The 26601-nt window shown below is 41.7% G+C and overlaps 1 protein-coding gene across 1 annotated transcript; it reads right to left on the minus strand.

The window, feature by feature from the left end:
• Positions 1-22833, minus strand: LOC145336292 (protein disulfide isomerase CRELD1-like). Its single transcript, XM_080181741.1, has 12 exons — positions 22759-22833; positions 22372-22428; positions 21644-21815; positions 20153-20235; positions 18966-19076; positions 18006-18097; positions 11691-11867; positions 10157-10252; positions 7795-7878; positions 6921-7016; positions 5482-5622; positions 1-4671 (listed from the first exon to the last, which is right to left on the minus strand). The coding sequence occupies exons 3-12, from the start codon at positions 21797-21799 to the stop codon at positions 4451-4453; spliced, it is 1257 nt and encodes a 418-aa protein (XP_080037867.1). The 5' UTR covers positions 21800-21815; positions 22372-22428; positions 22759-22833; the 3' UTR covers positions 1-4450.
• Positions 22834-26601: the final 3768 nt, after the last annotated feature.

Genomic DNA, 26601 nt, shown 5'->3' on the forward strand with positions numbered 1-26601 from the left:
ATGTTTTTAACTAGATTTTCAGTGTTAGCAGCGCCAGTGTTTGAGAGCATCTACCCTCACCCATTCCCCCGCCCCCCTATGCTTTACAGCATATCATTTCAACTGGAATCTTCCTGTTGGTAAGCAGGCAGATTCAGAATGAGTAACATAGCCATTGATTCCAGTCTATTTTTTTCAAATTCAGTCAGACCACTTCCAAAGAAAGATTGGATTGAAGGCCAGAGTTAACCGATTTCTGGTGAAACACGTGAACACACTGAAATTCTTCAAGCTACGGAATTGAGTAAAGAATGAATAGATCCAGATTGTTTTGCATTCACTCAGGTCCAGCCCACCAAGTTATACGAAGGTAGCAATCAGTGCATCAGTAACATATCCAAGATACAATACAGAAATGTCAATGTTACTTCCACTCATCTGGTAAGAGCAGTATAAGTAATGTGCAGCATAATCACACACAGCAGTTATTCCATTTATAGAGAGGCAATATGGGATGTGTATGATAGTAATACTCAAACTAGTCCACATCTACAGGGTCGGTATTGGAAATTACGCATGATTATCTACAGGATAGCTAACATGAAGAAGCTTTTATTTTTGTCTTAAAAAATATATGGAGTAATTGCCTATGATAGTTTTTTTTTAAGTTTATTTATTAGTGTCACAAGTAGGCTTACATTAACACTGCAAAGTTACTGTGCAAATCCCCTAGTCGCCACACTCTGGCGCCTGTTCAGGTACACTGGAGGGAGAATTTAATATGGCCAATGTCCCTAACCAGTACGTCTTTCAGACTGTGGGAGGAAACCGGAGTACCCGGAGGAAACCCACACAAACAGAGGGAGAACATGCACGTTCCACACAGTGGCCCAAGACAGGAATCAAACCCGAGTCCCTGGCACTGTGAGGCAGCAGTGCTAACCACTATGCCACTGCACCGCCCTTAATAAAGAGTACCTAGCAAGAATCCTTTGACTGAAACTGAAATATGTCACGCACCTGCAGTAATTACAGAACAGCATACTTTCAGATTTAATTAGCAGCCTGGAGTTAAAGTCTGCCTTTTGAAAGATGGAGGCAAAGCCTTTCTCCATTTAGATCCAGAGTAAACCAATGGGAGTTTCGACTCAAACACTTCCATCTTACACCAGCAGATGGCTGCAGAACTTTTACAAACAATTGAAAATTGGGTGCAGATGTTTGACACAGGTGGGCCACACTATGCATCTTCATTTAGAAAGAATAAAAATTCACTAGTGCTGCCCTTTTGAGGTAAACTGCCAAATTATTAAAATTATATTTAAAAGTCTAATTTTGTGAAAAAACAGAAAACAATACTATCAGAGTAATTCACAGCCATGCCCTTTGATTAAAAAAAAGATTCATGTTAAAAAAAATGCCGCAACTGTAGTTAAAACTGGGTTTTAACGAAGGGCCTAGTTGCTATTAGAAATCATGTGGTAGGTTAAAAATCTTTCTGCAAACTCCTTAAATATACTGAGAAGTGGGATTCCAGCAACAACTTTTAAAGGGCTGGAGAAAGAAGCTGGATGTCAAATAGGTCAAAACCAAATCCATCCAGGTAGTTAAGGCTATACAGAGAAGTAGTGACCAGTTTATTAGTTTTAGTTCTGCTGTCAATTCACATCTCATGTAACATGGAAAATACTTTCCCACAGTCAAGTACAATAAATAAATTAATACATACAAAAGACAAATAATATAAAAACAACAAATAGCAAACTCTTAAGAATCTGAAGGGCCACTGACACTGCAAAATTCTACTTGGAGTGGGATGATGCATCTCAGGGACAGAAGTGATCTTCCAGCATTCAATGAGAAAAGAAACAAAAAAAAAATCCTTACGTACACAACAACCGCATCAAAAGTTGTATAACTAAGTCAGAAAATGCCCAAAATGCAGACAAACTAAATGCTGGAAATACACAGCACATCTGTGAAGAGAATGCAAACTATGAGCGTGTGCTGCTAAAGGATGCACATCCAAAACATTGTAAGCTTCACATGTCCATATGTTCACCAGAACATATCCAAATATCATAATCAGTTGTTTTCTTTACTGACATTGACTGAAGTTGGAAACTTCCTATTTCTAATATATTAGAGCTAATTTTCCACAAATAAATTTCAAATATGAAACAAAGTAGTATTACGCATAAAGGAACATCAATGGGGGCAATGACAAAGATCAAAGATTGAAATTAGAACAGGTTCATTGTCAGGACAGCACTAATTTCTATGTATTAGTCTGCCGTCTTTTACTGGAACAATGCGATTCCCACAGATAGGAAGCTGGTGGATCTGTCTCTCTCCTAGTGACAACTCCCATCTAATGACGTATGTACACCTGCAACAACTGAGTGCAACAGTGAGCTGCACAGAAAAGTGTCCAGGGCTCAATTAAGTTGGTGTTCTATTACGAGTAATTGATGCAACTGATTGAAAGTCAAAATGAAAATCCAGCCAAGGTTCTCACTCCTCATACTCAATAATTACACCCACTAGGATCCATGAACTATGCCCAAGTCAGTGTTTACAGGGGAAGAAATCAGAAAAATAAAGTCTCTTTTCTCAATTAAAGTTTAAGTAACATATCAGTAAGATTAACACATATATAGATCTTTTCCAGTGTAAAAGGTCCACTGCAGTTTCATCATGGTGTTATTTCACAGGTAAGTGAAGGGCTGCAATGATGACTCCCAAAAGCACAATTATTACCGCTGGAACAAAGGCAGATGGTGTTGGCTGTTCGTCGGATTAAATTTACCCCAAAATCATTTTAGCATACTCACATTCCCATCCCAAGAAGACATCAAGGAGGTATTGCTCATAGTTAAATCCACTTGAGTTTAATATGCTGGCTCTCTTTAAATTTAAGATAACAGATTCCATTCCCCATGAGAAGGCAAATATGGTACCAAGAGTTTGCTTACAATCTTGCTCAAACATCCCCCTTCTGCCATTTATCTTTGGAATACAGCTGTCACCTTGTTCTACCCCAACTCTAAGCCCAATACAAACACTCCTCTCGCTCTACCTCTTTGATCTATAAAGTTACCTCCAACGATACGTTCTATGTCCCCTCCCCAACTTTACTCTGTGTTGTGTTTCAGTCATAACATCCAAAAACATGGAATCAGCTTTCAGTTTATGTCTCTTTCAATCCAAAGACTAGCATTCTATTCTTCTACCACCTGTTCAAGTTGAAAACCAGGATAAGTCAAGGTTTTTATTATCTTAATGCAGGTTAATTTGAAACCATCTTGCTCTACTCCAGCCACTACCTAAATGCCTCTGTTTTCTACTCCACCAACTAACTCCTCAGTCAGGGGGTGCACCTAAACCGAGAGATAAGATTCCTCACTCGCATGTAATTCAAGATAACTTTCTTCCAGGCCTGTCATACTGCTAGCCTTTGTACGAATGAAAGCCACGTTCATGCTTTGATCATGTCATACCTTGGCTCTTAACATTTTGCTAACTGGACTAACTCTGTACAAGTTGCACCTCACTCAAAATGCCACAACCTACATACATCCTCTCACCTCAATTAGTGTCCTATGTCTAATGAGTGTATTCTCACTCCCATCTTTTGTTTTCTTAACTATCGATCACTTCACATCTGCCGTGGGTAGCATATCACAAAAGGTCCAGAAAAAAGTTACTTACAGAACAGTGCACCAAGTTACTTCCTAATCATCCCACCCCCATAGACTGAGCAGTAATGTTAACTGATCTGTATTCATTCACACTTGATGCCCACCACAGCTTAAATCCATTTCTCCTCATGAGATGGATAAATTTAGGAGTAAACTTGCCTGAATGAAAACCAGAGCTTTGAGACTGTGGTCAGGAACTAAATGCCCTACAAAGTGGGGCAGATTGTAAGCCTGGCAGAGTACTAACTGGGCACTTGACAGGTCTACTGGACAAAGCCATGGTCCATTCAGCTGAAGTTGGGACATTTTTGTCAAAAATAAGATCAGATGTTTGTAAATGGAAGCACTATTTTGTTGAGAGAGTGACAGAAGACAATACTTCTCCCCGAATCTTAAATATGCTTCTGGATAAAGCCCATGCTGCAGCTTTTTACAATAAATTAGAACAGTGCATTATTCAGAAAAAATATCACTGTACATTTCATTGAAACTTTGTATTCACCAAAAGTATAACATGAGGGTGGTTTCGAAAGAAACAACCCCATATACGCCATCTGAATATAGATAATCTTGTGTTTTCAGACATGCACAGTTTACTTGTGTGGAATTCATAATTTATAGATTGCTATTTTACCCATAGTTCCATGTGGCATTCCCAGCTGCTGGCTCTATCAAAGCAGTCCACTGGGTAACAAACCAGTTTTGTTTTAGATAGTCAACTATTACCACAGATAACCATTCGCTGCACTGCACTCAAATTATATTCCTCATTATTTTCCTTTAAGAAATCCGTCCACAAGGCGATCTGATTTTTCTGACAGCCAGTAGCCTGCTGTTGCTGCAATGGCACCGATGAAGATGGAAGTAAACACCATGTCTCCCTTTGCAGCAAGTGTTGCGAGTGCACATATGATGACACCAAAGAACATCTGCTGTAGGACCACCATCTCATCCTCAGTGACATTGTCAAAGAGGCCTTCCTCAGGGACAGCTGTTGAAGAAATTGAAAGCGTTGAGCATCAGTTATTAAAAAAATTACAATCTAGTTACAATTTTAATTTAATATTCCGTTTTAAATCCTCTTGTGAAGCCACACCTTTACAAAGTCTATTTGAATTATTCCATGACTGGCATTAAATTATAACATTGAGAAAACAAAGCTTTAAGTTTATATTCACCAAGGAGGTCAATTTTTTTTCAGTTTATTTATCAGTGCCACAAGTAGGCTTACATTAACACTGCAAATGAAGTTATTGTGGAAATCCCCTCGTCGCCACGCTCCAGCACCTGCTTGGGTAAACTGAGGGAGAATTTAGCACGGCCAAAGCACCTAGCCAGCATGTCTTTCAGACTGTGGGAGGAAACCCACGCAGACACGAACAGAACGTGCAGACTCTGAACAGATAGTGACTCAAGCCAGGACTTGAAGCTGGGTCCCTGGCACTGAGAAGTAGCAGTGCCAACTACTGTGCCATCTATACGTTGGAGAATAGAACATTTTCTCACTGCTTTGTACAATGTCAACATTAGGCACACTAAGGGTCAGATACAGAATAAAATGTTCTCAGCTCTGCTCCACTGAGCATTCTGGGTGGTACATTTTTCTCTTTCATTTCTAATTGACCTGCTGTGCATTTCCAGCATCTATTTCTCTTTCATTATAAAGAATATTTCATCTACATTTTGTCAGCCAATATTATATGTCATATTAGCTCTATTTAAACTTTCAAAAGGGAATTGTGGTTGTTTTATCTTGGGATAGAAGGGTACAAGTCTGGGTAAGAAGAGATGTAATACTTACAAGTCAACTTGTCCTCAATGCAAAGACCATCCTGTTTCGAGAACCCATCAATACATGCACACACGTAGCTGCCATCAGTGTTTTTACACTCCTCATGTGCACCATTACAGACTTGTTTCTCACTGTTACACTCATCAATATCTGTAACAAAACAGAACACATTGGGGCACTCAACTTTTCACAACTGAACTACTTCTCCAGCCTCAGAACACTTGCATCAGAATTCCCATTTCATGTACTCCAGCTCTGATGCCATTTATCACTGCAAGTAATCCTTTAATCTGAGTGTAATTTACTGGAGTGATGTTTGCTGTCCACCTAATTTTTCCATCAAATGGGATAGACCACTCAACATTTCACAGCCTGAATCATAGCCTGCTTTCAAAATAGGACAGTCTGTGCTACCAACTTCATTGGCCCATTGTTAAATCCTGTGATGCAATCTGCTGGCAATAATTGACACGTTCCCTTCTTTACTTACTGTTCAAGGACTATAGTTGCTAAACTGCAACATTACCAACCCTAGAGGCATTCATGAAAATATTTGAGAACTTAAATGTTGACAGCATCAGGGCCCACACTGGTACTTATAAAATACCCTTAATTGCAGCACAGAATCTAACAAAGGGCCAGAGAAACTGGTACTTTAGACCATCCCTCTACAATCCCCCAATGATGCTTACATCCATTAAAAAGGGATCTTGATCAAAAGATATTTTGCTGCATCTAAGCTTCAACTTTAAATAATTTTGACAGCACAAAAAAGGCCACATGGTTCATCATTCCTGTTTAATCATTTCATCCTCATCCCTGCATTTGTTTATAATTTTCTATTCTCCAGATGTTTTTCTAGTTCTCTTCAGGACAGTTTTGGGCAATACATTCCATTCCAGACAAACAGCCCTACATTAAAAAAAAATCTCCAGACATAGCCTCTAATACTTTTGGCAATGACCTTAAATTTACACTGCAATAGTTACTGACCAATTGAAGCAATTCTAAAAAAAGAATTTTGAATACTTGTTTCTGACTTCCACTAAACATCCTACGTTAAAGGTTTATTTATTATTGTCACAAGTAGGCTTACATTAACACTGCAATTGAAGTTACTGTGAAAATCCCCTCGTCGCCACACGCCTGTTTGGGTACACAGAGGAAGAATTCACCACGGTCAACACACCTAACCAGCATGTCTTTTGGACTGTGGAAAGAAACTGGAGCACCTAGAGGAAATGTAGTCACAGGGAGAAAGCGCTGACTCCATACAGGCAGTGACCCAAATCAGGAATCAAATACAGGTCCCTGGCACTGTGAGGCAGCAGTGCTAACCACTGTAACACCGTGCCCTAATGAAGAGAGATCCAGTTCCACTAACTGATCTTTCTGAAATCTCTCCGTGGTCCTAGCATCCTTCTTTGTGCAAATACTAGAACACTTACCGAGGCACTTTGTGCCATCCATCTTGTAACCTTTATTACACTTCTTACATCTGCTAGGTCCACCTCCTACGCAAGTCAAACAGGCCTTGTCACAAGCTAGAAATCAGACAAGAGAAATATTAAACAAATCAAGTATTACAGTGTTACACACAACACACTGGAGTGCCCCAGAGCTTAGCAAAGTTACTCTTCAGTTTAAAAGTTCTGCAACTTAAAACTCCATTACAGTTAGAAACCAAGGCAAGAGAAAGGATACCATACTGAAGAACTAATCTGGCAGTAACTTCCTTTCTTCTTATTACAGCCTTCCTGGTCTCACTGAAGATCACTAAGCACTGATGAATAATATAAGAAATAGGAGAAGTAGATTATTCTGTTCCTCCAGTCTTCTGAGACCATGACTGAACTGATGGGACTGAACTAAGTGCTTAAGTTTAGGGTGACTTTCTCTCGGCCAAGATTATCAAGTGCTTTGTTTAGTTCAATGATTTTCTAACCTTTTATCAGGAATGCCTTGTAGTGACAGGAAAGTAAAAATCACTCCACAATACTGACCAAGTTGTAATAGCTAAACAATCAAGAAATTGCTTTTGCATGCCCAATTTTCTTTTCTAGCTCATGTGGTCATTAGTCTTTAGCCAAGATGGTCGGTGAAAATTTACTCTCAACATTAGCTACATCAGAAAAGAAGAAATCTTGGAAGTAGAAGCTACAGACAGTCTTGCAACCTGATTTTACTTTGGCAAAGGCCCAACTGAGATCAGATACATGAAGAATCAGGGAACAAGAGAATGAAACACAACATCAAACAAGGTATAAACTGCAACTGGAAGGATGACTTCACCATCATCACAAAAAGGATAGCAACACTGACCTTTGCACTCATAGGAGCCATCTGTGTTCACACAATACTGGCCAGCTTTGCAGTTTGCTAACCCATTGTCGCACTCATCAACATCTGAATGAGAGGAAAGAGATTATTAGATTCTGTTTAAACAAACTAAGAAAACAATTGAAAATATCAAACAACCTCTCAAGATTCCAAAAATTCTTTTCTTACAAGTTACAAACAAATTGCCACTACAGACAAACATTCTTGATTAAATACTGCTTTAGATTTCTGGACGTGTGCTCAAATAAACAGACTGCGACTCTCTCCACTTTGTTTTGTATGGTGTCGAAATTTGCTGATGACACCAAGATTGGTGGAACGGCAAATTGTGCGGAGGATGTGGAGAGTCTGCAGAAGGATCTAGATAGGCTGGGCGAATGGGCCAGGAACTGGCAAATGGAATTTAACGTTGGCAAATGTGAGGTTGTCCACTTTGGTAGGAATAATGGTAGGAAGGACTATTACTTACGTGGCGAAAAACTGCAGCATGCGAAGGTGCAGAGGGACCTCGGGGTCCTTGTGCATGAGTCGCAAAAACCCAGCCTGCAGGTGTAGCACGTGGTCAGGAAGGCAAATGGGATGCTGGCCTTCATAGCGAGGGGGATTGAATATAAAAAGTAGGGAGGTCTTGCTGCAGCTGTACAGGGCACTGGTGAGGCCGCAGCTGGAGTACTGTGTGCAGTTTTGGTCGCCGCACTTACGCAAGGATATTTTGGCCTTGGAGGGAGTGCAGAGGAGGTTTACTAGGCTGATTCCAGAGTTGAGGGGGTTGAACTATGAGGAGAGGCTGAATAAACTAGGCTTGTACTCGTTAGAGTTTAGAAGAATGAGGGGAGATCTCACTGAGACGTATAAGATGTTGAATGGGATGGATAGGATAGAGGTGGAGAGGCTCTTCCCGCTCAGAAAGGACAGTAGGACTAGAGGGCACAGCCTCAGGATAAAGGGGGGGCGGTTTAGAACGGAGTTGAGGAGGAACTTCTTCACTCAAAGGGTGGTGAATCTCTGGAATTCTCTGCCCATTGAAGTGGTGGAGGCTGCCTCGCTCAATATTTTTAAGATGCGGGTTGATAGGTTTTTGATAGGCAAGGGGATTAAGGGTTATGGGGAGAGGGCGGGAATGTGGAACTGAGCCACGACAGATCAGCCATGATCTTATTGAATGGCGGGGCAGGCTCGAGGGGCTAGATGGCCTACTCCTGCTCCTATTTCTTATGTTCTTATATTCTTATGTTTTGTGATCTTATATTTCTTGTTCCAAATTGTCCCTATTAATAATGAGTGGTTACTAGATCCCGTAAAAGGTCAAACACATTTTATATTGAATGTTATAGCTATAACGATAACCAGTGATTGGAGATGATTAGGTCCCTGCTAGCGTTTCTTAAGAAAGGTCCTAGCATCTAATCCCAGCAATCTGCTCTCTCCACAGTCTTGAATTGTCTCTTCAAAATGTTTAACTATTTTTCCCTTTAAAGATGTTATGGCCTGAACTCCCAATGGTAAAGGACTCATTTGTGCATCAGACATTGGTGCAGAATATCTAGGCTGACGTTCCAATGCCACATGGAGACACTGCTGCATTTCTAAGGTACAGTTTTTCAAACGTGGCTCTAAAACAAGGCCCCATTTTCCCACTCAGGTGGATTCTAAAGATTCCAAAGCGCTACTTCAAAGAGGAGCTGGGGAGTTACCTCTGTGCTGAAGGTAATATTCATCTCTCAATCAGTGTCACCAGAATAGATCACATAGTCATTATCACACTGATGTTTGCATGCAAAATGACTGCTGAGTTTCATACAATACAATGGCTTATTGTTTAACTGCTTATAAATAATAATTTATTATCTGTAAAATGCTTTGAAACATCCTAGTTTTATGAAAGGTACTGTACAGGTCCATGTTCTTTCTATAATAAATTTCCTACAAAAATAAATTTTCTCAACCCCCTTCTCCCTTGAATCATAGAATCCATACAGTACAGGAGGCCATTCAGCCCATCGAACCTGTACCAACCATAATCCCACCCAGGCCCTATTCCCGAAACCCTGCACATTTACCATGCCAATCCCCCCGACACTAGGATTAATTTATCATGGCCAATTAACCTAAGTGACAATTTTAAATTGATAACACCTTGTCACTGATTCCCCAAACAAAGAAAATAATCCATCTCAATGCATCATGTCAAAACTATTCACAGTGTGAGCAGGGCCAACATAAATATCTTAAATAAAGGCTTGGACAGAGCACAACAAATTGTGGACAGATTGTGCATCATTCATGTTGAAGTTTAATCCACAACCAGTCACAAGAATTGCTAAGGTAAACAGCAAGTACTTACCTATACACTTGTCATCATGCAGGAACCAGCCAACTTTACATTCTTGACATTTATAGTCCTCAGGGCCTGTGCATTTCTTACAAGATTTGTAGCATTCTGAAACACAGGAGCCGACAGAGCATAAAATCAACCTACCTGTGGACATACCTCATTGAGACAATGCCACAACTTAGAAGAACTGTCACCAAAATGTTTTTGGATTTGGCATTAGGCCTGCCCTAAAAAAGCTGATAAGTAGAGAATGTCGCTTTCAGAGTTGCATCAGCTTAATATCACGGTTCATGTTTACTGCTCTTGGAATCTTTCACAGTTAACAATTTGCTTTTCTCCAACTGAATAATTCAGGTTCTTGAAGATGATTTTCTTCCCTATGCTGCATCAGTGTAAAGCACGCCCAAGTTTGGAATATTCAGTCCCAAGGCTACTAATACATTTTTGTCTCAGGGCCCTTCAGTACAAGTGTGAATTGTAAAATTTCTCCACACATGAAAACATTTCACTGTGAAAAATGCCAAATTGGGGGCAATTTCAAGAACTGGACTGACATTTCACCAATTCTGTGCTCTTTTTTGTTTCTTATTATCACCTCTATTGGGATACAGTGAAAAGTATTGTTTCTTGCACGCTAAACAAACAAAAAATATCATTCATAGAGAAGGAAAGGAGAGGGTGCAGAATGTAGTGTTACAGTCATAGCTAGGGTGTAGAGAAAGATAATTTAATGCAAGATAAGTCCATTCAAAAGTCTGACAACAGCAGGGAAGAAGCTGTTCTTGAGTCGGTTGGAATGTGATCTCAGACTTTTGCATCTTTTTCCTGACAGAAGAAGGTGGAAGTGAGTATGCCCAGAGTGAGTGGGATCCTTAAATATGCTGGCTGCTTTGCCGAGGCAGCGGGAAGTATAGACTGAGTTGATGGATGGGAGGCCGGAGGCAAATATTTGCATCAAAGAGCAGCACTGGGCCCAAATGTCCATTCTATATGTACCTGGATAATGAGTGCTGGTGAGTAATTTGCTGACATTATCCATCACATTCAAATCTGATCTTTCCTGATCCAATGTTTTACATATTATGTAAAAGGAGTATAAAACAGATTGGATGTTAAACGGGTCAACCAACCTGAACCAGGCGGATTAGGTTTCAAGTGTAGCTGAATACAGCAGATGCACGCAAAAGAGTGATTATATTCTCTGACTTGCCACATAAAATTAATATTTAAAGATAAATACGAATAAGAATTCTTGCTAGTGACAATTGCTACTATGCTATTTCATTCCACAGAAAGATTCTTTGCAGGCTTTGATCCCAAAAAGATGGATCAGACATGTAAAATTACCACTTAGCTGAGATAATCAATGGCTACTGGTGCCAATGAAATCAAAATCCAAAAACAAGATATAAAAATGAAAATTAATACTACAAATTTATTTTATCACTTATGCCTAAGCAGATCTACAGAGATCACTTATGGTTCCCTTATACCTTTGGGTTATGATTACAGAATAAAAGATGTGGAAATACATACCACATACCTTGGCATACCAGTTGGGTATCATTCCTGGACTCTTCAAAGTATCCATCAGCGCACTCCATGCAGATCGATCCTGCGTAACCTGAATCACAATTACATAACCCAGTTCCGGATCGGGTTCCATCACCATCACATTGGCCATATCCACTGCATGGTTTTGTAGATCCACCCAGACATGCTGTAAATATGGAATAAAAACTTGATGATACGATGAGAATGCAAGTTTTCCTTTAGCAGTGCCATCCAAAGCCACAACTTCAACCACCCAGAAGGACAAGAGCAGCAGTATGGGAACATCATCATCTTCAAATTCCCCTCCAAGTCACATACCAACCTGACCGGGTACTATTTTGCTGCTCCTTTACTGTCTCTAGATCAAAATCCTGGAATACCACTACAGGAGTCCGATACCACATGGACATCAGTAGTTTACCACCAGCTTTTCAAGCGTAATAAGGATGGGCAATAAATACTGGCCTGCCAATGATGCCCACATGTAGTGAATGAATAAAAATAACTCAGTTAAAACAATGATTGTCCTAAACAACTTGCATTTAATTGGCCACAGAAGGATTAACAGACAAAAATCTGATATTGAGCCATACAGATATTAGGATAGATTATCAAACATTTGATCAGAAAGGTAGGTTTTAAGAAACACCTCAAGGATGAGAGAGAGGGGTTAGGGAAAGAATTCTAGAGCTTACAGCCCAAATAGATCAAAACGAAGTGGCCAACAGTGGGGCAATGGGAAAATCAGCTATGCATAAGCAGCCAGAATTGGAATACCAGGGGGACTGCAGATTGTTACAGATGCAGGGAGAAGAAAGACTTGTGCATGTCACTGGCTCAGGTAAAACAAACTCAACAAATGGTGACATGGTGACACAGTGGTTAGCACTGCTGTCTTACAATGCCAGGGACCCAGGTTCGATTCCCAGCTTGGGTCACCATCTGCACGTTCTCCATCTGCACGTGGGTTTCCTCCGGTTTCTTCCTACAGTCCGAAAAGTATGCTAGTTGGATGTGGTGGCCACGCTGAATTCTCCCTCAGTGTACCCAAACAGACACTGAAGTGTGGCAACTAGAGGATTTTCACAGTAACTTCACTGCAGTGTTAATATAAACTTTACTTGCAACACTAATAAATAAACTTTAAAAGAACAAAGAAAATTATAGCACAGGTACAGACCCTTGACCCCTCCAAGTCTGCACCTGCCATGCTGCCCAACTTAACTAAAACCCCCTACCCTTCTGGGGACCATATCCCTCTATTCTCATCCTATTCATGTATTTGTTCAGGCACCCCTTAAAACTCTCTATCTTATCTGCTTCCACTACCTCCCATGGCAGTGAGCTCCGCACCCAGCACCCTCCGTGTAAAAAACTTGCCTCATACATCTCCTTTAAACCTTGCCCTTCGCATCTTAAACCTATGCCCCCTAGTAATTGATCCTGGGAAAAAGCTTCTGACTATCCACTCTGTCCATGCCCTCATAATCTTGTAGACTTCTATCAGGTCGCCCCTCAACCTCCGTCGTTCCAATAAGAATAAACCAAGTTTCTCCAACTCCTCCCCATAGCTAATGCTGTCCATACCAGCCAACATCCTGGTAAAACTTTTCTGGACCCTCTCCAAAGCCTCCATATCCTTCTGGTAGCGTGGTGACCAGAACTGAACACTATTTTCCAAGTGCGGCCTAACTAAAGTTCTATAAAGCTGCAACATGACTTGCCAATTTTTAAACTCAATGCCCCAAAAACTTAAACTGACAAGTGTGATATTGGGCTACCTGTGGAGGCAGAGCTTCTCAGTATTTTAAACTCTTTTGAGAATTTCAAGTTCAAAATTTTTCACATGTTTAAAGAATTAGAAAAAAAGGTACAATTTATTTTGAAGTTCATAAATACTATTCTGTGCCTTCTGCACGGTAGTTATTTGAGGCCTCAGGCAAGATATCATGTGTTTCTTTGTATTTTCGTATCCGGTTAACAGCATATCCAACCATTTGACATGATAAACAAATCAGTTCATCATCAGACCACGCACAGAAAAAACTAAAACTTTTGATTAGCAATCCAGTTCTCAGAAATGCTACTTCCACGAGAATTTCCGAAGAATTTCACTGTTACTTTAGATGCACCATAGAAAGCATTCTTTCTGATTGTATCACAGCTTGGTATGGCTCCTGCTCTGCCCAAGTCCACAAGGAACTACAGAAGGTCATGAACAATCCAACATGCAAACCAGCCTCCCATTCATTTACTCTGTCTACACTTCCCCTTGGCAAAGTAGCCGGTATAAATTAAGGACCCCATGCACACCTGACATTCTCTCTTCCATCTTCTTTCTTCGGGAAAAAGATACAAATGTCTGAGGTCGCGCACCAACCGACTCAAGAACAGCTTCTTCCCTGCTGCTGTCAGATTTTTGAATGGATTTATCTTGCATTAAGTTGATTTTTCTCTACACCCTAGCTATGACTGTAACACTACATTCTGCACTCTCTCCTTTCCTTCTCTATGAGCAGTATGTTTTGTCTGTATAGCACACAAGAACAATACTTTTCACTGAATGTTAACACGTGACAATAATTAATCAAGTCAAAAAATGTTAATTTCTTTTGAATAACCGCCTAAACATGATGCTACTCACAGTCAACTCAGAAATCTGGGCTGACTGGAGCATGTTTTGATCACCTATACAACGAGGAAATTAAGCTTTCAAAATATACTATGGTGAAAGGGCAAGTTAAGCATTGCAAGAAAATGAGAAGCTCCAAAACAAACTATGTAAAAGCACATTGTACACTTAATTAGAACAGATAGCACTATAGGGAAATCAAATGAAAGAGTTCAAAATTATGAAGGATTTTTGCCAAATTGAGTGGGGAAAAATGAGTTGATTTGTCAGTGACCAGTGAGCACAAAATTCATCCCAAATTTGCAGAGAACATTCAGATAGATGGAAGTCTTTTCCAGAAAGAGTTGTAGAAGTGGAATTCATAACATAATTGGAGAAAAAAATGTTAAAGGAAAGTATATGGAGAATATAACTTTTATAAGAGCAAGGACAGGCACATTGGGCCAAATGACACCTTTTTGTGCTGTAAGATGTTAGTCTCGAGTTTCTTCTTTTGTTAAACTATTCAGTTAAGGTCCACCTCAATCTCCTGCATCTTTTGTATAGCTTCAACAACCAGCCGCCTCTCACACTAACAGTTATCAGGAGAGTTCCTAAACTCAGCAGTAGGCTCGGAGATAGAAAGCCTCTCACCTCAGTCTTAAATGGGTGACCCCTTAAACTGAAACTGTGTCCTCTAGTTCTAGATTCCCTGATGAGTGGGATTGTTCTCAGCATCTAGTCTGGCAAGCCCCTTCAGAATATGTTTCAATAAGATCACCTCTCATTTTTCTGAACTCCAGAGTACAGGCCCAACCCTCTCAATATTTGCTATTGAGACAACCTTTTCATCCCAAGAATCAACCTAGGGAATCTTACCTGAACTGCCTCTAAGGCCATATAACTTCTTTAGATAAGGAGAACTAAACTGGACACCGTGCTTTGGGTGTGGTCTCACCATGCCTTGTAGAGTTGTAACAACCCCCCCTACTTTTACCTTCCATCCCCCTTGAAATAAAGGTTAATTTCTAATTGTAATGACTTGCCTTTTTTTATACACTTGGGTCAAGTGTAGAAACAAGTACCTGTTAGGATTTAAACCGTCCCCTGCCTCACCTATGGTCCACACAATTTCCCAATATAAATCCTAGTCAGCACATTTAAAGGTGATAACAGAGACCAGGTGGAAGGAGGAGAATCAAGCTGCACTGCTCTCATGTACTTCTGAGCAGTTGGACAGCAGAAGCAGTAGCCTAAGAATAAACAAGTTGCCTCCTCGCAAGTCAGGGATTGGCATACAATATGGGAAGGGGGAAAAAATGAAAATAAATGCGTGATGGAAAATAATTTGCTGAAACTACATTCTAACATGCAGGAGGCATTTTACTCATTAGAATATTGAGTAAAATATAAAAGAGTATAAGTTTGAGTTGTAAAATACTCTTTAAATCTGAAATTAGAAGAACATATCATCTGCCCTTTTGTCCTTAAAAGACTAATGAATATAAACAAGTCCTATTTCAGATGATAATGTGCCTGGTACAAATCTTCATGTTCCAACCCCAAGAAGCTAAGAAAACACACATACATCATTATCTCATTCAACCGTTTGTGTACCATACTGAATTACATCTACACCACCTGGCTCAGCAGCAAGATAAGGCAAATATTCAATTAAATTGTCTATTTGTTAAAACATTTTATTGGTTAAATGGTTATCTGACAAATCCAAACCTCTATTATGAAGGTCAGAGCAAGTAAATGTTTAATATTAGCCTTGGGTACTAATAATGAACAAAGCATTTAAAGAACAAAGTTCTCTTAACATCCACACTATGTAATCAAAGTAAAGTCCTGATAATGACACAACGTGTCAATAATGATGCAGGATATTAGCAACTTACTAAGCATATTTTATGTATTTCCCATAACAGTCAATCTTAAAGTAAGATCATCCACCACGTACAACCAGCTTCATTTTGAACAGAATCGTCCATCAATTATCACTCCTATAAGTCAAGTAATCAACAGAAAGAATAAGGTCATACCTCTAGCAAATCTGCAGGTAAGCAATTCTCCCTGCCATAAAAAATACTCCCAGAATCTTAATGGACATGCAAAAAATGTACCGGACAAAAGGGACAGAATGGATCCAGTTGGGTGATTTTAAGCCCTGCAGAAAATGTTTTTTCAGAAACAAAGTAACTGTGCTAGTTGCTTTCAGTGAGCAGCGAAGTGGAGTAGCAGACCACTAGATGTATTTTCAATTACCCTTTTCATAGTCTGCAGCAGGAGCTTGATCTCCCAGCTGTAGTACGAATCCATCAGTGAGGTAAGTCGGGAGATTAATCCAACCCAGTGAAGCCATGCCTCCTTTGATGTTATGAGCTGAAGAGATAGCCCCTTGGAGTCTTTCTTCAGATCAATGCTAGGCACGTGTGCTTTTACTAATTTTAAATATTTTCTTTATTCAACTTTTAATCCCTGTTTCCTCCACGCTGGGTTTTGAGCAGAGCACGGAAAGGGGGATATTGGGGTTTGGGAGGTGGAAATATGGTGTTAAGAATGTTTTGACATGCAACCAAATTAAAGAGCTGCACTCTTAGAAGTTCTAATTTTATTTTTATTTATTCATGGGATGTAAGCATCATTCGCTAAGCCAGCATTTAGTGCCCATTCCTTTGGCCATTGAACTGAGTGGTGTGTTAGACCATTTCAGAGGGTGTTTAAGAGTCAATCACTTTGCTGAGGATCTGAAATCATGTGTAGGCCAGGCCAGGCAAGGCAAGGATGGCAGATTTCCTGCCCTTAAGGATATTAGTGAACCAGACAGTGGGGTAAGTAAATGACAATCAGCCCAAGTTTACATGCTGACAGGTCCAATTGTAACACACTTTCCTCTTTCTGGCAAACCATAAGTTCTGGGTCAAAATACAAGCTTGCTCCCTGGAAGTTACGGTTCTGCTGCAGCTCTCAATTGTGGTGCATGACTCCATGCTTACTGCTATTGTGACCACAAGAATCAAGCCAATATGTCTTTTCTTTACGCCAGTGTTTCACATGAACACCTGCACCTAAACAAGCAAGAAGGTCCAACAAAAGCAAATCAAATCAATACCACAGCATCATCATATAGCATATGATATACAGTGGCACAGTAGTTAGCACTGTTGCCTCACAGCGCCAGGGACCCAGGTTTGATTCCAGCCTTGGGTGACTTTCTGAAGTTTGCACACTCTCCTTATGACTGCGAGGGCATCCTCTGGGTGCTCCAATTTCCTCCCCAAATTGTGCAGGTTAGTTGGATTAGCCATAGCAACTGTGCAGGGTTGTGGGGATGGGATGGGCCTGGGTAAGATGCTCTTTCAGAGAGTCAGTGCAGACTTGATGGGCCAAATGGCCTCCTTCTGCACTGTTCGGATTCTATACGAGGAGGAATCAAGTCTTCTACAATATTCAGAAGATATTCAATATTTGCAAACGTTTCAAAAGCATGCTCTCTCAAACAGAATTTGGTTTCTACAAATACCCTCAACAATTTGAACCTATTTGGGAAATACAAGGAGAAAACACAATGATAAAATGCTTTGATTAGTAGGTCATTTCATTCTGCTGAACGAACAAATATTTCTGTCACACATGCACTGGGAATCTAAATTCTCCACCTGATATTCAAAGTCTGATCATACTCACAGGAGCAGTCGGGTCCAAAGGTCCCAGGAGGACAACACACTTTGATGGTATCCAGACAGAGCCACTGGAATAGATCTGGATAATCCTCCTGCCTGCAAGGAGTTAAACAGATCACAGGGTGAAATACGGAAATTCAGCACGTCCCTCATGCTCAGCTCAGTGCTTCCCCCAACAATGAAGGTAGGCCATCCTATCCAGGACAGTGCACAAAGAAATCACCAGGGCGGCACAGTGGCACCATGGTTAGCACTGCTGCCTCACAGCGTCAGGGACTCAGGTTCAATTCCTGACTTGGGTCACCAACTGTGTGGAGTTTGCACATTCTCCCTGAGTCTGCATGGGTTTCCTCTGCACATTCCGATTTCCTCCCACTGTCCAAAGATGTTAGGTTGGGTTAGGTTGATTGGCCATGTTAAATTGCCCCTTAGTAACAGGGGGTTAGTAGGATGAGTAAGTAGGATTATGGGCATAGGGCCTGGGTGGGATTGTGATCGGTGCAGACTCGATAGGCCAAATGGCCTCCTTCTGCACTGTAGGGATTTTATGAGAAGGAAAACCCCTTCCAGATACTCAATGTCAGGATGCTGTTCCCTTTCCCACAAGAAAGACAGGAAATAAAAATTTGTAAAGGCACCTGCTAGCAGCAGTTGTAGAGTAGCAGCAGGTTTTTTTTTGCCCTGACTGCGATCTGTCTAACAACAGATCCACAGCCCAATTACAACTTTGAAAGTTGAGGAAGGGAAGTTTTACTACAACAAAAATAAAAAATGCTGGAAAATCTCAGATGCAGGTCTGACAGCATCTGTAGGCAGAGAATAGAGCCAATGTTACGAATCTGGATGACTGTGAGTTTTAGCATACTTCTGAATCATTCTCTGGCCAGAGAGGAGAGGCAATTATGGACAATTATGCTGAAGAGAAGGTTAATGTAAATAGCACATGACAAATTCAAACACTCACTTTTTGAACCACCAATTTTCAATGTGCTCTTCATTCTGTTCCACCATCTGATTACAGTCAAAATTCATGCTTTCGCATAACATTTCTATGATCTCCAGCAGGCGAGTCTCACTACAAGCAAAATCAAGAGGAAAGGAAATTATTAATGGATTCACACATATGTTGATTATAATTTTATGTGCTAAGTCATTAACACAATTAGAGTTAAGGTAATCACAATCACCACTTGAGGACATGCCAGCAAAAACATGGCCATGCACTCCAGATGTGGAATATGAGGAATAGCCTAAATTATGATTGCCCATATACTGAGTTTCTGCTCAGAAATCAGATCCTGGTGGCATCACTCAGTAGATGCATTAGTGGTCATCCTCCAGAATTCCACAGATTCTGAAATGAGTCCTGCAGATTGGAAGGTAGCAAATGTGACCCCACTATTTAAGAAAAGGAGAAAACAAGGAATTACAGACCTAATAGTCTGATATTGGTGGGGGGAATGCTAGAATCTATTATAAAGGCCATGATAGCAGAAAATCATGGATTTTCAACATGGATTTATGAAAGGGAAATCATGTTTGACAAACTTGCTAAGATAGGATATAACTAGCAAAATAGATAATAATTAGCGTGCCACAACCAGTTAGGCAGCAATGCATCAGTAGGTCAATGCTCCAGGGCAGTACAAGAACATTTCAGAGTTGGTTTGCTGCAAGTTTTTGATAGATGAATACTGAAACCTATGGTGAAGCATACCAATAGAATCAACTCTATATACGTAAAAAAAAAGCCCCATAAACTGCAGGAAATGGATAAGCAGGCCAAGCAGCATCTAACAACTCTTTGGATTTAACTACCTTCAGATCAGATTTCCTGCTGTCATTTCACAAATGTGCATTTTCAGCGTTTGCAGCGCCATTTTTTCCTCTCTTGCAGAATCAGAGCATAATTATGGTGCAAAAGCCACATCTTTCACCAGATGTGGGAATTATCAACAGAAACCACTGTTCTTAAATTTAATATTAAAAATCCTAACAAAGGATGAAACTAATCTGATTCAACCTACCTGAAGGATCAACTCTTCCAGTTCAACAATATTGGTCATCCACAACACAGCAAGTACCTAAGCTCAATGCATATATTCCAACCTATATACCTGTGAAAATACACACTAACCTTTAAGAGCTTACCTGCTTTCATACTTTGCCAAATTTTTCTTTTCCCAGTCAGTATTTCCACCACCAAAATTCTTGTTTGCAGTATTTTCCATTCCCTATGGACATAAATAAGGCAAAAGACTACTTAAACTGAAACTGATTGAGTCAAGCCCCTTTTACTTGAAGCAATCGGTTGTCTCTCATTTATTATTTAAATACATTACAGGCCCAGCACTAGCTTGCTTCAAGTTGATTTTCAACAGCCTAATGAACTTCTTCCTCCCTTTGTGGCTAGGATTTCCACCACTGGCTACAAAATACAAGACTCAAGCCACTGAATACATTTTGAGGCAATAATGAGGTTATGGCTAAAAAGGAATAACAAACACACTATATAAAACTGTCAAAACAATCCCCCCTAATGGGATTCACTGAAGTTTTGAAATTTAAATGTATTTTCTTCCTACTTGAATTTATTCCAAGATCACAACACAGCTTCTTCAGGGTGGCACAATGGCACAGTGGTTAGCGCTGGGGACCTAGGTTCAAATCTGGCTTTGGGTCACTGTCCGTGTGGAGTTTGCACATTTTCCCCATGTCTGTGCGAGTTACCTCCGGTTTCCTCCCACAGTCCAAAGATGTGCTGATTAGGTTGTCTGGCCATGGCAAATTGCCCTTTAATGTCAGGGGGATTAGCAGGGTTAATACGTGGAGTTATGTGGATAGGGCCTGGATGGAATTGTGGTTGGTGTAAACTCAATGGGCCAAATGACCTCCTTCTGTACTGTAGGGATATGATTCATACTAGTGTGCAAATTGCAATCAACTTCTGCCTTTAAAAAGACAGCCCTGAACATTAAATATCAAATTTCACACTGGATAACACTGGAGTTTTATCACAGCAATTCTTCACCATCAGAAGGAAAAGAAAATCACTTGATCAATTCCATTCAAAGGTGGATTTTTCATCAATGCTGCAACATATGGTTCAAACACCCAGCAGCTCTTGAGAAAACATGCTCAAACATTTTTGTTTAGTCCCCCCATTTTAGAAAGAAATTTCTTGAATGGACTGAAGTAGATAATACTCTCCTTCCATTCTAGTGAATCTCTGGAATTCTCTGCCCGTTGAAGTGGTGGAGGCTACCTCGCTAAATATATTTAAGACACGGTTAGATAGGTTTTTGGTAGGCAAGGGAATTAAGGGTTATGGGGAGAAAGTGGGAAAGTGGAACTGAGCCACTTCAGATCAGCCATGATCTTATTGAATGGCGGGGCAGGCTCGAAGGGCTAGATGGCCTACTCCTGCTCCTATTTCTTATGTTCTTCAGTGAGGGGAAACACTTTGCATTTATTAAATGCCTTCTCCATTGGCCCCTTTTGGATCTCATATCCAGGACTCCTTAGAATCACAAGATGAGTGATCATGAGACAAAATGTGGGATGGAACTGAACTGTGACTCGACAGCTGGTTCAATGTCACACCTGCCAGGGGCAAGTTACTTCATAAGAACAGTTCCTTACCTTTCTGAAGTTCTCAGTGATACGATGACAAATCTGACAGGAGTCCTGTTTTGTGGCAACAGACTCCAGAGATAACAGAGGAACGATAGAGTAAAGGATGTACCAAAGGACTGGGGAGATGAACAGCCTGTGGCTCAGGAGCTGAGAGACATTCATTGTGAATTGGAAAGGGCTGCACAAAACGGAAGAAAAAACATTAAATCACATTAGAGTAATTGTGTCCAATTACAGTTGGATACATAAGAAAAATAGGGACACGAGATGGATGAAATCTATCAAGTAGTTGCTTGTCAACTTTCCTATGTTTTGTCTGAAGCTTGTAACCTCCCTGTCCCTGACAGGGGACATCTCTCTGAGGACAAAAAGTTGGGTTGAGGTGAGGGAGGGAGACTGTGTGTGTGTGTGTGATGAACCGCCCCTCCCCCCCCCGATAATGATGACTCTATGAGGACAGATGTGGGAAGGTAATGTTCCCCTCGTGTCAGAGGAACTAGATAGGGTGAATGCATAGGGTTATGGGAATAGGGCGTGGGTGGGATTGTGGTTGGTGCAGAGTCAATGGGCCAAAAGGCCTCCTTCTGCATTAAAGGATTCTATATAAATCCTCTCCTTGGGCGCTGAGAGTTCAATGAGGACAGATTTGCGGGTGGGTTGGCGGTGGTGGTGACGATGCTCCCCCTGGATGCCAACGTCTCTCTGAGGACAGCAGATTGGAAGGGCTGTTGTACCTGGGTGGAAAGCCCCAGCCGGTCGGTCTCCGTCCCTCAGACAAACCCCCAAGGAACCTGTGAAAGAGGAAAAAAAAAGTGAGAAGGAAGGAGCTGGAGACTGGGGTTAGGGAAGGAGATAGAGATGGGGACGGGGAAGGGGGAAAGGTGGTGTGGAATGGGGGTGGGGGATGGGGATGAGGGAGGAGGGAGAGGGGGATGAGGTGGTGTGGTGGAGGTAATGGGGACGGGGCCAGGGGCTGGAGGTGGGGCGGGGGGGGGGACGGAAGTGGGGGTGGGGAAGGAGGTGCAGAGGTGGGTCGGGGGGATGGAGGGGGGATGGGGGAGGGGGGATGGAGGGGGGAGGGGGGGGAAGCCGCGGAACTGATCGGTAATGGCGGCGCTCACCCAGTGCTGGCGACAGAACAGCCGGGGCCGCTCCTCAGGCCGCAGATTACTGTCTTCTTCCTCCCTCCTCCACCACCACCACCACCACCACCACCAAGCTCCGTGTTGTTTATGATTTTAATTTTGTTGTGTGCGGGGTTCGGATTTTACTTAAATTTCCTTTTTCCGAAGTGGAACTCTGCAGACCAAACAACCTGCCGGCCAGCCCAATAAGCTTCCATCCGATTGGCCGGCTGTCGGCAGCCCTGTGCACCAATCGGATTGCGCCGACGGAGGCGGGGTCGGGGCCGGGGCCGCGGTGACGTCACGTCCCCACCGCGCACATGCGCAGCACGTAATGAGGAGCTGAGGGGAGTCTGGGCTCAGAGGTTACTGTAGGTCACATAGCTGACAGCCCTGGGTGAGGAGGATTAGAATGAATACCACTATCTGATATCAATTGCTACAACTGCATGGTCCTCAATTTAAAATCATAGAATCCCTACAGAAGAAGGCCCAGACTTGATGGGCCTACAGAATTCCAACCCATCAAGTCTGCACCAACAATCTCAGTAAGAAGTCTCACACCACCAGGTTAAAGTCCAACAGGTTTATTTGGTAGCAAAAGCCACTAGCTTTTGGAGCACTCACGGCTCCTTCGTCAGATGAGTGGGATTTCAATTCACAAACAGGGCATATAAAGACACAAACTCAATTTACAAAATAATGGTTGGAATGCAAGTCTTTACAGGTAATCAAGTCTCAAAGGTAGAGACAATGTGAGTGGAGAGATGGTTAAGCACCAGTTAAAGAGATGTGTATTGTCTCCAGCTGGGACGGTTAGTGAGATTTTGCAAGCTCAGGCAAGTCGTGGGGGTTACAGACAGTGTAACATGAACCCCAGATCCCGGTTGAGACCGTCCTCATGTGTGTAGAACATTGACACTGACAATCCCATCCAGGCCCTATCCCCATAACCTTGCGCATTCATCCCACTAATCCCCCTGACACTAAGGCACAATTTATCATGGCCGATTAACCTAACCCACACATTTTTGGAGTGTGGGAGGAAACCAGAGCACTCGAAAGAAGCCCACGCAGACATAGGGAGAACATGCAGACTTCACACAGTCACCCAAAACCTGAAATTGAACCCAGGACCTTTGCACTGTGAGACAGCAATGCTAACCGCTGTGCCACTCATTATTAAATTTAATTAAAACCAACATACAACGGACAGGTGCCTGAGTATGACAACTAAGGGAATTTCACTGTAATTTCATTGCAGTGTTAATGTAAGCCTTATTTGTGCCTAATAAATAAACTTTATATTATTGTATTATTTTTATATTACACAGGAAATCTGAAATAAAACCAGGTGCGTCTTTTCCATGACCGTAGCAGGAGAGTAGGGTTCTGAAACACATCAGCTGTGATCAAATGGGCAGAGTAGACTCAATGGGACAAATGGCCTAATTCTGCTCCTATGTCGTATGGTCTAATGACAGAGGAACCCAGTATCTCAATGCAAAAGATAAGGTTGAAGCATCTGCAACAATCTTCAGCCAGAAGTGTCGAACGCTTGCTCCATTGCAGCCTCCTCCAGAGATCGCCAGTATAATTCTTCAGCCAAATTGATTCACTCCACATGATATCAAGAAATGGTTGTGGGCACTGAACATTGCAAAGTGTATGGGCCCTGACAATATTTTGGCAATATTACTGAAGAATGATGATCCAGAACTTGCTGCATCCACCTATCCAACTGTTCCAATACAGCTGCAACACTGGCATCTGCCTGATAATGTGAAAAATTGTCCAGGTATGTTCTCTACACAAAAAGCTGGACAAATCCCACCTGGCCAAAAACTGCCCATCAGTCTACTCTCATTCATCAGTGAAGTGCTGGAAAGGGTAATCAATGGTACTATCAAGTGGTACTGGCTTAACAATAACCTGTTCACGGAAACTCTGAGTTCAGGCACTGTCACTCAGCTCCTGACCTTATTATAGCCTTCATCCAAACATAGAGAAAAGAGGTGAACTTTGAAATTGAGATGACAGTCCTTGACATCAAGGCCACATTAGGTGGCATCAAGGAGCTTTAGCAAAACTGGAGTCAGTGGGAATTGAGGGGTAACTCTTAGCTGGTTGGAGGCATACCTAGCAAAAGGGAGATTGTTGTGGTGCTTGGAGGTTAGTCATCTCAGTTGCAGGACATCTCTGCAGGAGTTCCTCAGGGTAGTATCCTAGGCCTAACCATCTTCAGCTGCTTCATCAATGACCTTCCCTCCATCATAAGGTCAATGTGGATGTTCACTAATAAGTAATAATTAGCCATAATTCGCAATTCAGCAGACACTGCAGTAGTCTGCAATCAAATACCAGTCTTGGACTGATAATTGGTAGGTAACATTCATGCCACACAAGTGCCAGGCAATGATCATCTCCAACAAGAGAGAATCTGACCATCACCCTTTGACATTCAATGACATTACCACCATTGAAAACCTCACTACCAATGTTCTGGTGATTGCCATTAACTGAAAACTGAACTGGATGAGCCATATAAATAATACAGCTACAAATGCAGGTCAGAGGCTAGGAATCCTGCAGCGAATAACTCACCTCCTGACTCCGCAAAGTCTGTCCACAAGGCAAAAGTTAAGCGTGTGATAGAATACTCTCTACTTGCCTGGACATGCATCTCCAATAACAATCAAGAAGCTCAACACTATCCAGGACAAATTAACCCACTTGATTAGCATCTATTCCACAAACATTCACATCCACCATTACTGAGACATAGTGACAACAGTATGTGCCATCAACAAGATACACCATAGGAACTCACAAAGGATCTTGAGATAGCACATTCAAAACCCGTGACTGCCAGAAGGACCAGGACAGCAGACACATGGAACACCATCACCTGGATGTTCCCCTTCAAGTCATTCACCATCCTGACTTGGAAATATATTGCTGTTCCTTCACTGTGGCTGGATCAAAATCCTGGAACTTCCTAACAACACTGTGGGTGTACCTACTGTAGCAGTTCTAGAGGGCAGTTCAGCACCACCTTCTTAAAGGCAATTAAGGATGGACAATAAATGTGGGCCTAGCTAGCAAAGGCCACATCCAAAATCCTGTTGAGTTTTTCCAGCATTTTCTGATTTTATTGCATAATGCTCATTTGCCTGGAGTTAAGCGGAACGATGATTTGATGTTGTGAGAACCATTACTGGTGAATAGCATGAGCCCTAAAGTTTATTTTGCCCTGATCAAAGCCACTGATCTCCATGGGAAATTGCAAGCGTCATGAAGTGTCGTTGGAACATTAAGCAACAAACTAACTTAAGAGTGAACTTCCCCATCCACAATAACGGCAGTACCCAGCATGTAAGACAAAGCTGCAGTATTTGCAACATTCCGTTGTCTCTCTGGCCTTTTCCGAGGTCCCACCATTGCAGAAGCAGCCTCCAGTCACCAGAATTCATTTGGTGCAACTCCAACATACAGCTGAGTGCACTGGACATTACAAAGGTTAAGAGACTAGAAACTCAACTGGACAAAAGCCACCTAACAGCAAGTCCTACTCCAGCAGGCAGGAGGGTATTTAACACTGAGTGACACTTCAAAGCCTCTCCTCACTACAAGGCACATAGAATCCCTACAGAAGGAAGCCATACGGTCCATCGAGTCTGTACCAACCGCAATTCCACCCAGGCCCCATCCCCGTAACCCCACACATCTACCCTGCTAATCACCTTGATGCTAGGTCAATTTAGCATGGCCGATCCACCTAACCCGCACATGCTTAGAGTGTGGGAGGAAACCGGAGCACCCAGAGGAAACCCACGTAGA

This window comes from Carcharhinus amblyrhynchos, chromosome 3 (genome assembly GCF_965287045.1).
Source record: "Carcharhinus amblyrhynchos chromosome 3, sCarAmb.v2.hapA, whole genome shotgun sequence".
Lineage (NCBI taxonomy): Eukaryota > Metazoa > Chordata > Chondrichthyes > Carcharhiniformes > Carcharhinidae > Carcharhinus > Carcharhinus amblyrhynchos.

What these genes read in the sequence shown, in the direction of transcription:
- LOC145336292 (XM_080181741.1), bottom strand. Translation starts at nt 21,799, where the DNA reads ATGAATGTCTCTCAGCTCCTGAGCCACAGGCTGTTCATCTCCCCAGTC. An exon ending in TCACTGAGAACTTCAGAAAG is followed by an intron (nt 20,236 to 21,643) that starts GTAAGGAACTGT and finishes TTATGTCCATAG; the next exon opens with GGAATGGAAAATACTGCAAA. An exon ending in TTGGCAAAGTATGAAAGCAG is followed by an intron (nt 19,077 to 20,152) that starts GTAAGCTCTTAA and finishes TTTTGCTTGTAG; the next exon opens with TGAGACTCGCCTGCTGGAGA.